The sequence below is a fragment of the Nyctereutes procyonoides genome, unplaced genomic scaffold, assembly GCF_905146905.1.
Source record: "Nyctereutes procyonoides isolate TBG_1078 unplaced genomic scaffold, NYPRO_anot_genome, whole genome shotgun sequence".
Taxonomy (NCBI): domain Eukaryota; kingdom Metazoa; phylum Chordata; class Mammalia; order Carnivora; family Canidae; genus Nyctereutes; species Nyctereutes procyonoides.
Genome location: NW_026575146.1, coordinates 51,471,214 through 51,483,584, shown reverse-complemented (window position 1 = coordinate 51,483,584; position 12,371 = coordinate 51,471,214). Strand labels below are relative to the sequence as shown.

At 34.9% G+C, this 12,371-nt stretch overlaps 1 protein-coding gene across 1 annotated transcript in view; it reads right to left on the bottom strand.

Annotated features, from left to right (window-relative positions):
• Window positions 1-3,194: 3,194 nt before the first annotated feature.
• The window catches only part of ALDH1A1 (aldehyde dehydrogenase 1 family member A1), a 55,551-nt gene continuing 46,374 nt past the window's right edge, over window positions 3,195-12,371 (bottom strand). Inside the window, exons 11-13 of the mRNA XM_055309471.1 lie at window positions 11,031-11,188; window positions 8,456-8,530; window positions 3,195-3,804 (exon numbers count right to left, since the gene is read on the bottom strand). Coding sequence (XP_055165446.1) covers window positions 3,732-3,804; window positions 8,456-8,530; window positions 11,031-11,188 — 306 coding nt within the window. The 3' untranslated portion in view covers window positions 3,195-3,731. The remainder of the gene's footprint in view (window positions 3,805-8,455; window positions 8,531-11,030; window positions 11,189-12,371) is intronic.

Below are 12,371 nucleotides of genomic sequence, written 5' to 3'. Positions count from 1 at the left end.
AAACATGTAAGAAGCATTGCTATATCTTTCCCGTAGATATTTCATTTGGCAGTAAATGACTTTGACTTTCTAGGGATTTTGGAATTATCCTAAGTGTTTATGAATATTACTATTTTTCCCTGGGATAATCCCACCATTCAGAATCCAAGGGCCATGTGCTAGAGAGACACGATTTAGAGACATGATGTAGGGCATTCTTAAGCTTCCACCAAAAAGTTTGTGGCATCCCTACTCTTCCACAGAACATCAGGGTGATAATTGAGCTATCTCTCTCTCCTTTGTGTCCTGACTCAGGATGGTATCTTCCAGAATACCACAGTCCCAGCATGCTATAAGTTTTCGTGCCCTCCTCATAGTCACTGAATTTTGGTATTCAGGGAGTCTAGCCATCATCTCCAATTCTCTTTCCAGTGTATTTTTTTACCATCAAAAATGGGAAGGCTCAGATGCATCTCCAGAGAATATAAAAGAAAAAAAAAATCCCAAGATAAATTAGCAAGTAAAATTCTAAGTGGAAACTTGTGCCTCACGTGAAAACATAACCTGGTTATTTGATATACTCGAAAAACCCAAAGATAAAAACTTTCTATAGATTGTATATGTCCACTTTGAAAGGTCCAAGAGAAATGAGACTCAAAAAAAATCATGCATGACCCAGGCAAAGGGGTCTTCTAGGTTGGTTCATCATTCCTTCCAAGTATCTAAAGAAATGGCTAAAATCCCATACTTTGAGTTAACTCTATTTTCAATTGGCCACAAAAAATTTTAAGAAAAATATCTCCCCCCCCACCCCTGTTTCTCCTAGGCTACTATAATATAATGCAGAAGCAGGTATTCTGAAAATGAGGGAGAAAAGAGGTGGGAAGATACTAGGACACTGGAGAATCTACATGTGATCCCTGACATTGCCTCTGCCTGAACAGTTAGTTCCAACTTCTGTGACTTCTTCTGGTATTCCTGGAGCACAAAATAACTTTACCACGTGGATATTAAGGACTATGACATTCCATTAATGATTTCAGAACTGAATTCTTCATGATAAAATTGCTTATTATATTTTCTGCAGCACATTGGCTAATAAAATACCCTTTAGCTTTTCAAGGTTTTAAGAATTATTAGGGGCACCTGGGTGGCTCAGTGGTTGAGCATTCGCCTTTGGCTCAGGTTTTGATCTGGGGGTCCTGGGATCAAGTTCCGTATCAGGCTCCGCATGGGGAAACTGCTTCTCCCTCTGCCTATGTCTCTGCCTCTCTCTGGGTCTCTCATGAATAAATAAAATCTTTTAAAAAAGGAATAACGGCCAGCATGGCCTTATAAATCGGAGGAAAAGAAAGACAAATAATGTCTAGAGGCTCAGGATGAGCCAATATGAAACAGATATTTTCTGTTTAATCCTGTAATGTCTTATTTATATAACGAAGACTTAATTTTCAAATATTTAAACTTGCTTCTGGCTTTTGTCTTGTTCTGGGTTCAGCCCTCTTTGTTTTACATTTTAAAATGTTCTGGTGGATTGCTATTACAATATTAACTTGTCTACCTATTAATTTATTTATGCATGGTTTTAAACACATCTTTGAAAAATGTAGACACTGTCTGGTTTTTGGAAAACACAACCCTCCTCTGCATTTGGCTGTTTTTTCTTCTCAATGTCCAAAAATTTTTCAGTTCTTCCCACGTCTTCAAATCCTCCAGTTTTCAAAGTGATAATTACATCCCAAATCTTAAACAATCATCCAGATTGCCAATCTTTTAGGCCCACACAATTCTGAGAAACTTTTGCAATTGGGGTTGAATTATTTTGAAAGAAATCCATTTGTTTGCATGTTGTGGCACTAACTGTGGCAGCTGTTATATGTCCTGACAATAATGTTACTGAGGTATCTACTGATGTAAACTGATAACCAATGATATTTATAATATATGCATCTGAAAAAAAAGTTATCCTAAACATTATTCAGCTTATATGTTAGGTGGCTGAACTAGGAACATTTTAGAACATGTATACACACAGAATGTTCACGTATTTTTACTTTCTCCATGGGCACCCAGATGGAAAGTTTTTTGTATGAGGGTATAAACATGTAAGTTAGTTAGTTTACACAGAGGTCACTGTTCCAGCTCTTCCTCCTTGATCCCCACCTCTCCTCAGAATACTCACTGCTAATTTGTGGTGTAGAACAGCATCCTCCAATGTGGATTACTTAGTGCTAATCAGTATTATATGAGGGTAGGAGAAAGGGAAAGTCTATAGTTAAATAAATTTAGAAGAAAATCTGTATTAAACAAAATCATATAAGTTGCAGGACTTCTCAGAAGCTAGAATCCACTACTGTGCAATTCGAAACACCCAGAGAGGAAAATACAATATTGATTTTTTCCAATTTTTTTTTTCCAAAGGAACATGTCCTGAGAGAGAGTATGTTATGGAAACTCTTTCCTCTTTATTCATTGCAAATCTGCTCATTATTAAGGTTCAAATCCAGTCAAATTTCCCTTATGAGGCTCTTTGCAATTCCCTCATAAAAGCTCATCCTTACTCCTTGGGTACCTTATTATCACACTCTTCGATTTCTTTGAATTCTCATTCCCTTTACATGCCCATCATTAAAAAAAAAAACAAACATTTTTTTTTTTTTGGTATGGTGTCTTTGTTCTCCACTAAATCAAAGCATCTTGCAATAATGAAATATCCACTATTTGTTTGTTTGTTTTTTAATAAAATCAAACATAGGACCCAGAACTTTCTAGAAACTCAATAAATGTTTCCTGAAAGACTGAAGTCACCTACCTCAAATGTTTGCTATTGATTTTAAGACTTCCTCTGGAATAGAAAATATGTTTCTTTACCTCCTTGAGAATGAGTGGATTTGACTTTTCTTCTTAAATACATCTTTATGCCGAATTTAACACTGATTTTGAATGACAGGGAGAGTAAATCACCATAACCAAAACTTCTGCTTAAAAAATTCAAAGCACCTGGGTGGCTCAGCCAGTTGAGCACTCAACTCTTGATTTCGGCTCAGGTCATGGAATTCAGGGTCGTGGGATCAAGCCCTGAATTGGGCTCCATGCTCAGTGTGGAGTTTGCTTGTCTCTCTCCCTCTGCTCTTCCCCCACTCATGCTTTCCTCTCTATCTCTCTCAAATAAATAAATGAATAAAATCTTTTTAAAAATTTAAACTTAACAAAAATCATGCAAGGTTGTTTTTATTAAGCTTTATATATAGATTACAGCTAGGTATTACAGGCATTACTACATTTGACAAGCAGACAAGATAGTCTAAATAACATTTCAACAAACTCCACTGATTTCACAACTATTAGGAACAGAGCACATCTCCCCAGTTCAAAGGTATGTTAAGGACTTTAAGAGGATGCTAGAGAAATAAGCTACATGACAACTGGTCCTCTTCTATGACATGATTATCCTGGAAAAGTAGTTACAAGAAGAAGCACATAACTATTACAGAGTTTGGAGAAGTCTTACATTAGATCCATCCTTTTTTTTACAGATATGACTTGGGGACACATACTAGAAGATAAAGGATTCTTTCAGAATAAGCTACATGTCAAGTTTTCTATCTGTAGTTTTAATACTAATATGATTCGCTTATGTTTAAAAAAATCAAGAAAAGCACAATTTTGTATTCAAAACCCACTACAATATATTAGCAACTGTAGGAGATGCTTAGTCATTGAAGATTCTTTGCTTCATTCTTGTGGTTTCTTTATGAATTCTTCTGAGAAATTTTCATTGTGACCATCTTGACCTCTGTGTACTCTTGGAGACCATATTCTCCCCTAGAAAGAGAAAGAGAAACCCATGGAATTTAGCACAGCAGGACAAATGTAGCATCGTCCATGACTTAGTACAAATTTGTTCTTGCCTATCTAGTTAGAGACAATGGAAAATATTTTCTGCATACAGAAGCATTTCAAATAACAGCCAGCCAACCATAAGATATCTGGTCTCACATAAATCCTCTTGTGGGGAACCTTTTGACCTTTTTTGTTTTCATTTTAAATGACTATGTACATTCTGCTGATTTTCACATAAATTGTCCAATTTTGACATTGTCCTATTTTGTTACAAAAAAAACTTACCTCAAACAGGGAGATAATTCAGTCTAAGAAGAATTTTACCATTTCTACTTTAGGTTTGAATAAATAAGGCAGATATAGTACAAGACAAAAAGTCATACTATAGAATCACTTGAATAGTGGAGTAAAACTATAAATTCAAGTAGAGTTTAGCTTAGCATTTTTACTGGTGTGTGATTGGCCCAGAAGTGATGAGGGGGCATTTTTGTTCTATTCTGCCCTAATACGGTTTGAAACAAAATATTTTCTAGCTGTAGTTTTAATAGTATCTCTTGACTTTTGGGAAAATAAAACAAAACAAAAGAAAGCCCTGACCTTTATTGTTAGAGTTTGTTTTTGTTCTTTTTTGATTGTTTGCTTTGTTTTGAGAGAGGAACGAGATAGTTCATTAGTTTAAATTCAGGCCTTTGGGCTTTTTGCGGTTTGGGGATTTTTCTATTCATACAACCACTGCCATTTGCTTATATAACTCTTAAATCCAACCCAAACAATCAAGAATTAACCTGAGTCAGTCACTTAGGATCCTGGTATCCCATTATGGGTTTATCGAGAGTCCCTACCAGTTTTGGAAACTGCTATTTACCCTCTTTTGAAGAAATGACTAAAAGCACTGAGTTTGTTATTCTCTATATTGTTTCGATGAGAGGATTAAATTGCATGTTCATAGGAGCACTCTTCAAATTATAACACTCAGGCACATGCAGGCTTACAGAGCAAAATGATCTTGATCCTTTTCTACCCCTCCCTTCTGGTGATGTAGACAGGTATGTAGAAGACATCTTTTTCTCCTGGGTAATCTAATCCTCTTACACTGATTATTTTCTTGGGCAATTAAGCTTCTGAAAATACCTTCTAAAAGCTTCAGTGAACATGTTCTTCAAAGTAATTAAAGGGCTGAGCCTCAGTTATCTGAAACCCATTAAAGGATAATATTTTAGTAAGTATTTTATCTCACAAAGTTAGATAAATTAACTCAAGATTTTTGCCAATGGGCTTTTCATTGTATTTTGGTTGACATGGACACTTGAAACTCTCAGGAGAGTACGAAGTGTGATTATTGTCATTCTCAGGCGGAAGTAAGTCCTGTTCCCAAGTATTTTGATCATACTTTCCTGTGTCTATGATATAACACAAAAACATTTGTATTTCTCTTTATCTTGATGGTCTGTGAGTTACTGGTTCTGTGCTTCTAAAATCCTCAAGGTACCAATCACGTGGGACTTTATTAGAATGAGGATTCTATTTCAGTAGGTCTGGGGAGAGGCCTGAGATTCTGTATTTCCAACAAACTTCCACATGCTACCTTTGCTTCTCACCTGGGTCTATCTACCCTGTAGTAATAGGGTCCTAGTAAACAAGTTACATATGTTTTTCACTCTGTACCCAGAACTGAGCCTGGAGCTACTTAAGTAGGCACAGGGATAATGTTTGCTGGACTGACTTGGCAAATATAACCAAACAAAAAATATTCATCTGAGCTTTCTCTATAAGTCCAGTAGTTTGTAACACTTTCATGTTCCCCTGTTCTGCAAGGGACAGGAGAAAATAAATATCCTGTGCGGTGCCAAGAACCAGTTAAGTTTGCAATGGTATACTGGTAAAGTCTCAAGTGACTTATGTTAACTGAAGTGAAAATTAGCACAATGACACAAAGGAAGGAACTTCTACTATTTGACTCATTCCAGTGCCAGCACCATGATCTGAGATCCAATCCCAGTTTTGGGCCCTTAGTATTACTACCACATCGAGGTTTGCATACTACCACTATTTTTGGTTCTTTGAGTACTCTGTTCCCAACTGATCAATTATACCTTTCTGCTTTTGAAGATAAATTGTAATTGAACTCTTGGGAGTCATGTAAGGTTATTGCTTCAGTAATTTTCTTTAAGCATCTTGTAGCAAATGAGTTTTCCATGAAATTCACCGAATTTGGTGACAGTAACAGCATTCTTAGCCAGAATTTTTTAAGTAAAAAAAAAAAATTACAGCATCACTCTCCTTTGTATTTACATAGATATAGAAGGAAATTATCTATATTCACATTCTAGAACTTTGAGGAATTACTGAAGTTCGATTCATATTTTCCACTCCGTTCTCTTACTTTATTTCCCTATGTCTCAATTGTTGGACCAAACTGCATTCAATAAAATTGACCTATTTGGTCTATTTTAGTCATTTTGTCTCTTTTGATTGTTTATCTTCAATATTCCTAGGGAAATGTGTTAGATAACTGGGCCAGCAACAAACTGTTCTTCAGAATAACCTAACATTTGTTACCTCTTTTTGTACAGTAGTTCTGCAAAGGGACTCTCTAATAATGGATATTATAAAGAAAAGGAACCAGGAAAAAAAGGAAGGAACCATTTGCTGAGTCCCACCTGGTAACAGAATGCTCAAGGATGGGCACACAGTGTGTCACTTCACTCTCAAACAGCCATCTTAAAAGACTTGTCAACATCTCCATTTAAATAGGAGCAGAGAGAGGCTCAAAAATTGGACAACTTGAAACAAGCTGCATGAAGTGGAGTGGAGATTCAAGTGCTGGTGGGCTAGTGTCCAATCATGCTTCCTCTATACACCACGTTCTTTTTATGAGTCCAGCTTTTGCCACTCTCTTTCCTCAAAAACTTTCTAAGATATCCATGGCTTTTCACCACTCCACTAACAAAATGTAAGCCAATTTTCTTGAATACAAGACTTCTTAATCTGTATCCTATTTATCTCTGAAATCATAACTCTCCACTCCCATAAATCCCCATGAGCCAGCCAAATTCACGAACCCCTCAACATGCCACATACAACATCCTGTTCAAAAATGCTCCCTTCTCTGCTTACTGACATCCTATATCTGTTTCATGCCCTAGATCAAGACCTGTATTTTCTGTGAGATCATCTCTTACTCTGTCAACTGCCAGGAAGTTCTTATCCATTGAATTCCCTTTAGGATTAAAACCATAGGATCTTAAGTACAGAAAGGAGCTCATGGACTCTCTGTTTTATTTTCCCACTCCTACCCTTCCCTGCAATTGCTGATCTTTTTGGAAAGATGAAGACCGTGAGAGATAGGGCAGTGCCACAAACCTTATATTCTGGTGGTGCCCACATTTCCTGTCCTTCAGCATTGTGCTCTCTCTGCCTTTTAATTTACTTTTCTGCTTATAAACTCCTAGTCTATGACTATTTACTTCATAGTGTATGTAGGTTATTTTGCATGACTTATTTTTTTACACATTCCTCTTGCCCCCCGCAGTTATATGAAGGGTGGGATATGGTATCAGATATCTGGGGCTCATTGGCCCTATTTTACAGAGCAAATACCTAACGAATGTGTACTGAGAATGAGGATGGACCACTTTATCATTCTTCCTTTCTACTGGCTCCCTAATGATGATTGCTTCATTGTTAATTTTGCTGATTTATTTAAATGACAAAGTAGATGGCTATTTAATGCATTCATGACCTTTAGAAACTGAGACTCATTTTACTTGCTATTTACAGAATGAGCAGCTTTACTATGTTTGAGTCCATAACGTTTGTATATGATGTATCTTTATTCCTCAGGACTTTTTAAAGGTATTGAGAAATACAAGAACATTTTAAGAAATAAAATGGTTAAAATTGTTTGAACAAAATTAACCAAGTATATTGCCACCATGTTCTGTGTATACATATGCATATGCACATTTTTAAAGAGTCTATATACACAGGTCTCAAAAGCAACTTGAAGGCTTGTACATGAATATATATATATATATGTATATTTTTTCAAGCTAGCCATGATTATAAAACATGTTTTCCTTAGCCAAATTTCACTTTCAGTTTATATTTTAGTACAAAAATAACTAATTCAGGTAATTTACAATTTTAGATTCCATATCAAAATATTTCAATAAATGAGAATCACTCATTACTTAGAAGTACTTAGAAGCTTTTGTGATAAAGACACTAATTTATTTATTTAAGAAGTATAGAGTGTTCTCATATTTTCACATTTCTTACAGTCACCAATTTACAGTTTCTGCCTCCTTTTTGGAAATATTTCCCAGATAGATTACATTCTTATATACAGCAAGAAATTCTAAAAAAAGTAGACAATATTTCAATAACCAATGCAAAGTGCTTAGTATGGTCCCTTATGAATAGTAGAAGATTAATATGTTATATTTCCTTTCTGCCATCAATCTGTTGCACTTATGAGCTAAATCCAGCATTTAAAAGCTATCTGACAGTACGAATCTCCAGGAAAGAACAGAGGCAGGTTTTAATTCAAGTAGCAACTATGGATTAATTTCTCTGAGTGATAATCATTTGGTCAAGGTAAGTATTTATCTTAATAGAAAGTTATTCTTACAGTTCTCTTCCATTTCCAGACATCTTGAATCCACCAAAAGGACACTGGGGAGATACCACACTATAGCAATTCACCCTGAGAAAAAAAGAAGTATATTATAGATTATACTTAACCTACAAAATAACTTCTGAATTTGGAATTTCAAAGCTCCTTAACAACCTGTTAATTTCAATATGACATATATAATATACTCATTGTTATTTTTTTTTAAGAAAGCAGTACTATAAATTAGAATGTGAAGATATATATGTATACTGCCTAGAAAGGCATAGAATGGTACAACTCGGTAGTCATATCAGTAGTACATCCCAGAGAAGTTGTAGTTTGAATTATGAAAGTTAGTATAGCCAACATGCCATAGGAGAAAGAATATGGTTTGCCAGAGACTGCAATTTGTTGTGTTGTGTTCTTTATTGCCTATATTCATAAGCGTTATAATTCTCTTGAGGATTTGTATATAACAGGCTAGAATCAATTATCTTCTGCAATTGTAATATGTATCACATTACTCAGTTCACTTTTTCCATTAATTGGTTTAATAAATTACTTAAACAGTCCTTGGCAGGAGTTGGATTTCACTATTAATTTGTTTATCCCTTGCCATACTTTATAAAATGTTTAAGGATGTTCTATGAACATGTATAATTACAAAAACATGAATAACTAGAATTAAAGGAAAAATTATGATAGAAGGTCAGGACAAGGAGGAAAAGTTAGAATGTATTTTTGCAGGGCATGAACAATTTGTTTAGCTTTCAATCGCCTGGTGGCCAAAGTGAACAGCAACATTTAATTACCTATATGATTCTCATTATACATAAGAAGAAAAAAATATTACTTAAAGGAGAAACAATGTTCTTTCAAAATTTTCCTCTCCCTTGATGTTATTATAATAGGAGAACAACAATGTGACTCCTAGATACATTGCATTAGGCATGGAAGTTTGATTATGAATTTGATCTTAAGACAATATTCAGACATTTCCTCAGTTAAAGCATTTACTATACAAATTCCTAGAGCTCCATGTTCTCATTGGACCACAGTTTCTTATCCAAGTCTCTTCTTCTGGAGCATAGTTCTTAAATAAATGTATGCTTTCAAAGGACGACTTGTCTCAGCTTTAATTGTTCTTCAAACTACAAAATCAGATCCCTACTCTGAAATTAGACTGGTGAAACCCCAGCAACCCTGGGATTCAATAGTTATCCTGAAAACACCAAGTGGAAACTATGTCTGGGACAATGCCAAAATTAGAATTATGTTCTAGAATAAATAGCAGTAAGAACATGCCTCTGTTTTAATAACAGAGGAATTCTTGACTGGGAATTTCCATGCCACTGGGCAGAATGTCATATGCTTCCCAATCCAGCAGGTATATAACATTCCAAGTAAAAAACTTGAACCTTGTCTTTGTTGAAAGATGTAGAAAATGAGTTTGCTTTTTTGACCTTATACTGAAAATGAAACTATTTTAAGTATATGGAGAGTTAAGAAATAAATACTCAGAGAAAAGTGATCAGACTTGCCAACTGATTCTTCCACAGTCCCTTCTTTTTATAAAGAAGGGGGGTTCTAGGCCTACAAGCCCTGGCTTTGTCCTCTTAGTAGTGAGGCAATACTGAAAAAGGTATCTGGCCTCTCTAAGCATATGTTTTCTCTTCTGTACAATGGAAGTGATAATATTTAACCAGATTATTTCAATGTGTAAGTAAGGTGATGCATAGATGTGTGGGTTTTGCATGTTTGTTTGTTTGTTGTTTTTTAGAATGGAAATTGGTGCAGCCTTATGGAAAACAGTATGGAAGTTCCTCAAAAGATTAAAAATAGAATTATCATATGATCCAGCAATTCTATTTCTGGGCATTTATCCAAAGTAAATAGAAATATCAGTTTAAAAAGATATATGCACCCTATATTCATTGCAACATATATTGCAATAGCCAAGATACGGAAACAAGCTAAGTGTCCATCAAAGGATGAATGGATAAAGATGTGGTGTATGTGTACAATGGAATACTACTTAGCCATAAAAAAGAAGGAAATCCTTGCCATTGGTGACAACATGGACAGTCCTTTAAAATAAATCAGAGAAAAACAAATACTGCAGGATTTCACTTGCATGTGGAATCTAAAAAATAAAACAAACAAAACAAAAACCTATAGATACAAATATCAGACTGGTGGTTGCTAAGAGGGGTTAGGAGTGGAAGATACAAGTGAATGGGATCAAGAGGTACAAACTTCAGGTATAAGATAAATAAGTAATGGGGATATCATGTATAGCATGTCAATTACAGCACATGATTTTGTACTGCATATTTGATAGTTGCCAAGACAGTAAATCTCAAAAGCTCTCATCACAAGAAAAAAAAATTAATTCTGCAGAGTGACTGATGAGAACTAGACTTATTGTAGTGATCACATTGTAGTGTATACAAATATCATTGTGTTGTACACCTAAAACTAATATAATGTCGATACCTCAAAAATAAATAGTTAAATAAATAGCAAAGTTCAAAGTAACATGTTAATGTGGTTAACATTGAAAAGGTGATATTATGTAGATTTGACTTACCACACTGTCCCAGCCTGCAGAGCGGAGGAGACTGTTACGGCTTTATCAATATCTTTGGTAAAGATTCCTGCTGCTAAGCCATAGTGGGTATTGTTTGCTCTCTTGATCACATCATCTAAAGATTTAAACTTCATAATTTGCTGCACTGGTCCAAATATCTATACCATAAAAAATGAATGAAATAAATCAAAGTAACAGGTTAAAACTAAACATTTTAAATGGTATTGTAGTTTTATTCCCCTACAAACAATCCTAAACTAAGATTTTATTTCATATTTCAAAGTGTAAGAATCAAAATGGTAGCTGCTGGAATGGGAGGTTAAGGTAGGCAATGGTCATGTGTTAAATTCCCTTTGAAACAAAATAAGGTACAAATAAATAAGGCAATATTCACTTCTTGTTGTTGGAATTAGACTTCTAAGAACTTACCAATGTGCATAAAGTCATTAACTTTAGAGCTTCTTTTGCATTTAGGAATATTATAGTTTTCCACATCAAGTCACTACATAAAAGCAAACACAAGAAACCAACACTTCTACCGGATAAATGAGTAAGCAATAATTGATAATGATTATTTTGTTTTAGTGTATCATCAACTGAAGTATCACCTATTTTACTGGATATAGATCTTTTTATAACCAGCCAAATTAAGTGAAACAATGTGAATTTTTGTTCAGATTCTACCCTTTAGCCAAATCTCAAGCAATACCCATGTACCAAGCAAAATGATCCATTAATGTGTGAGCTTAAATCCTCAACCACTAACCAAAGCTTGGGTTCATTAACAATGACTATAATCACAGGATTGGGAGCCAAAATCACAATTTGCTCATTCAAGCCTAAATTAATTGCTCTTTCATTTTTGCTAGATTCTCCTAGTTAGCTCAGCCCAAAGTCAGCCTTAATCTGTATCTCATCCCCAGATGAGAGAAAAACAATTGGATTTTCTCTTAAAAACTAAGCTCCTGTATTATGTTTCTATAAAACATACATTAAATTTAAACAAAGAGGGGCCTTTCTGAGGGTTACTAGAATTTTTTGGGAAATGTAAGTTAGGGGAGGCAAAATCAGAAAAGATAAGTAGTTTTCTGGTGTTCAACACTGATCTAAGTTTTGAGAGTAGGGGGCTACCATTCCATAGAGGCTGAGTGCAAATTCTAAGACTGTAAATCTAATTATAATATTGTAACTGGAAACCAGATATACAACAGATATTGTAACAAATGTGTTAATATCTTATACAATTTTAGTTGAACAAAGCACATGGTTCAAGACTTCTTTGCAGTAGTAAACAAGCTACTCCACCATGTATATTATTGGAACACAATAAATGTTTCCTTT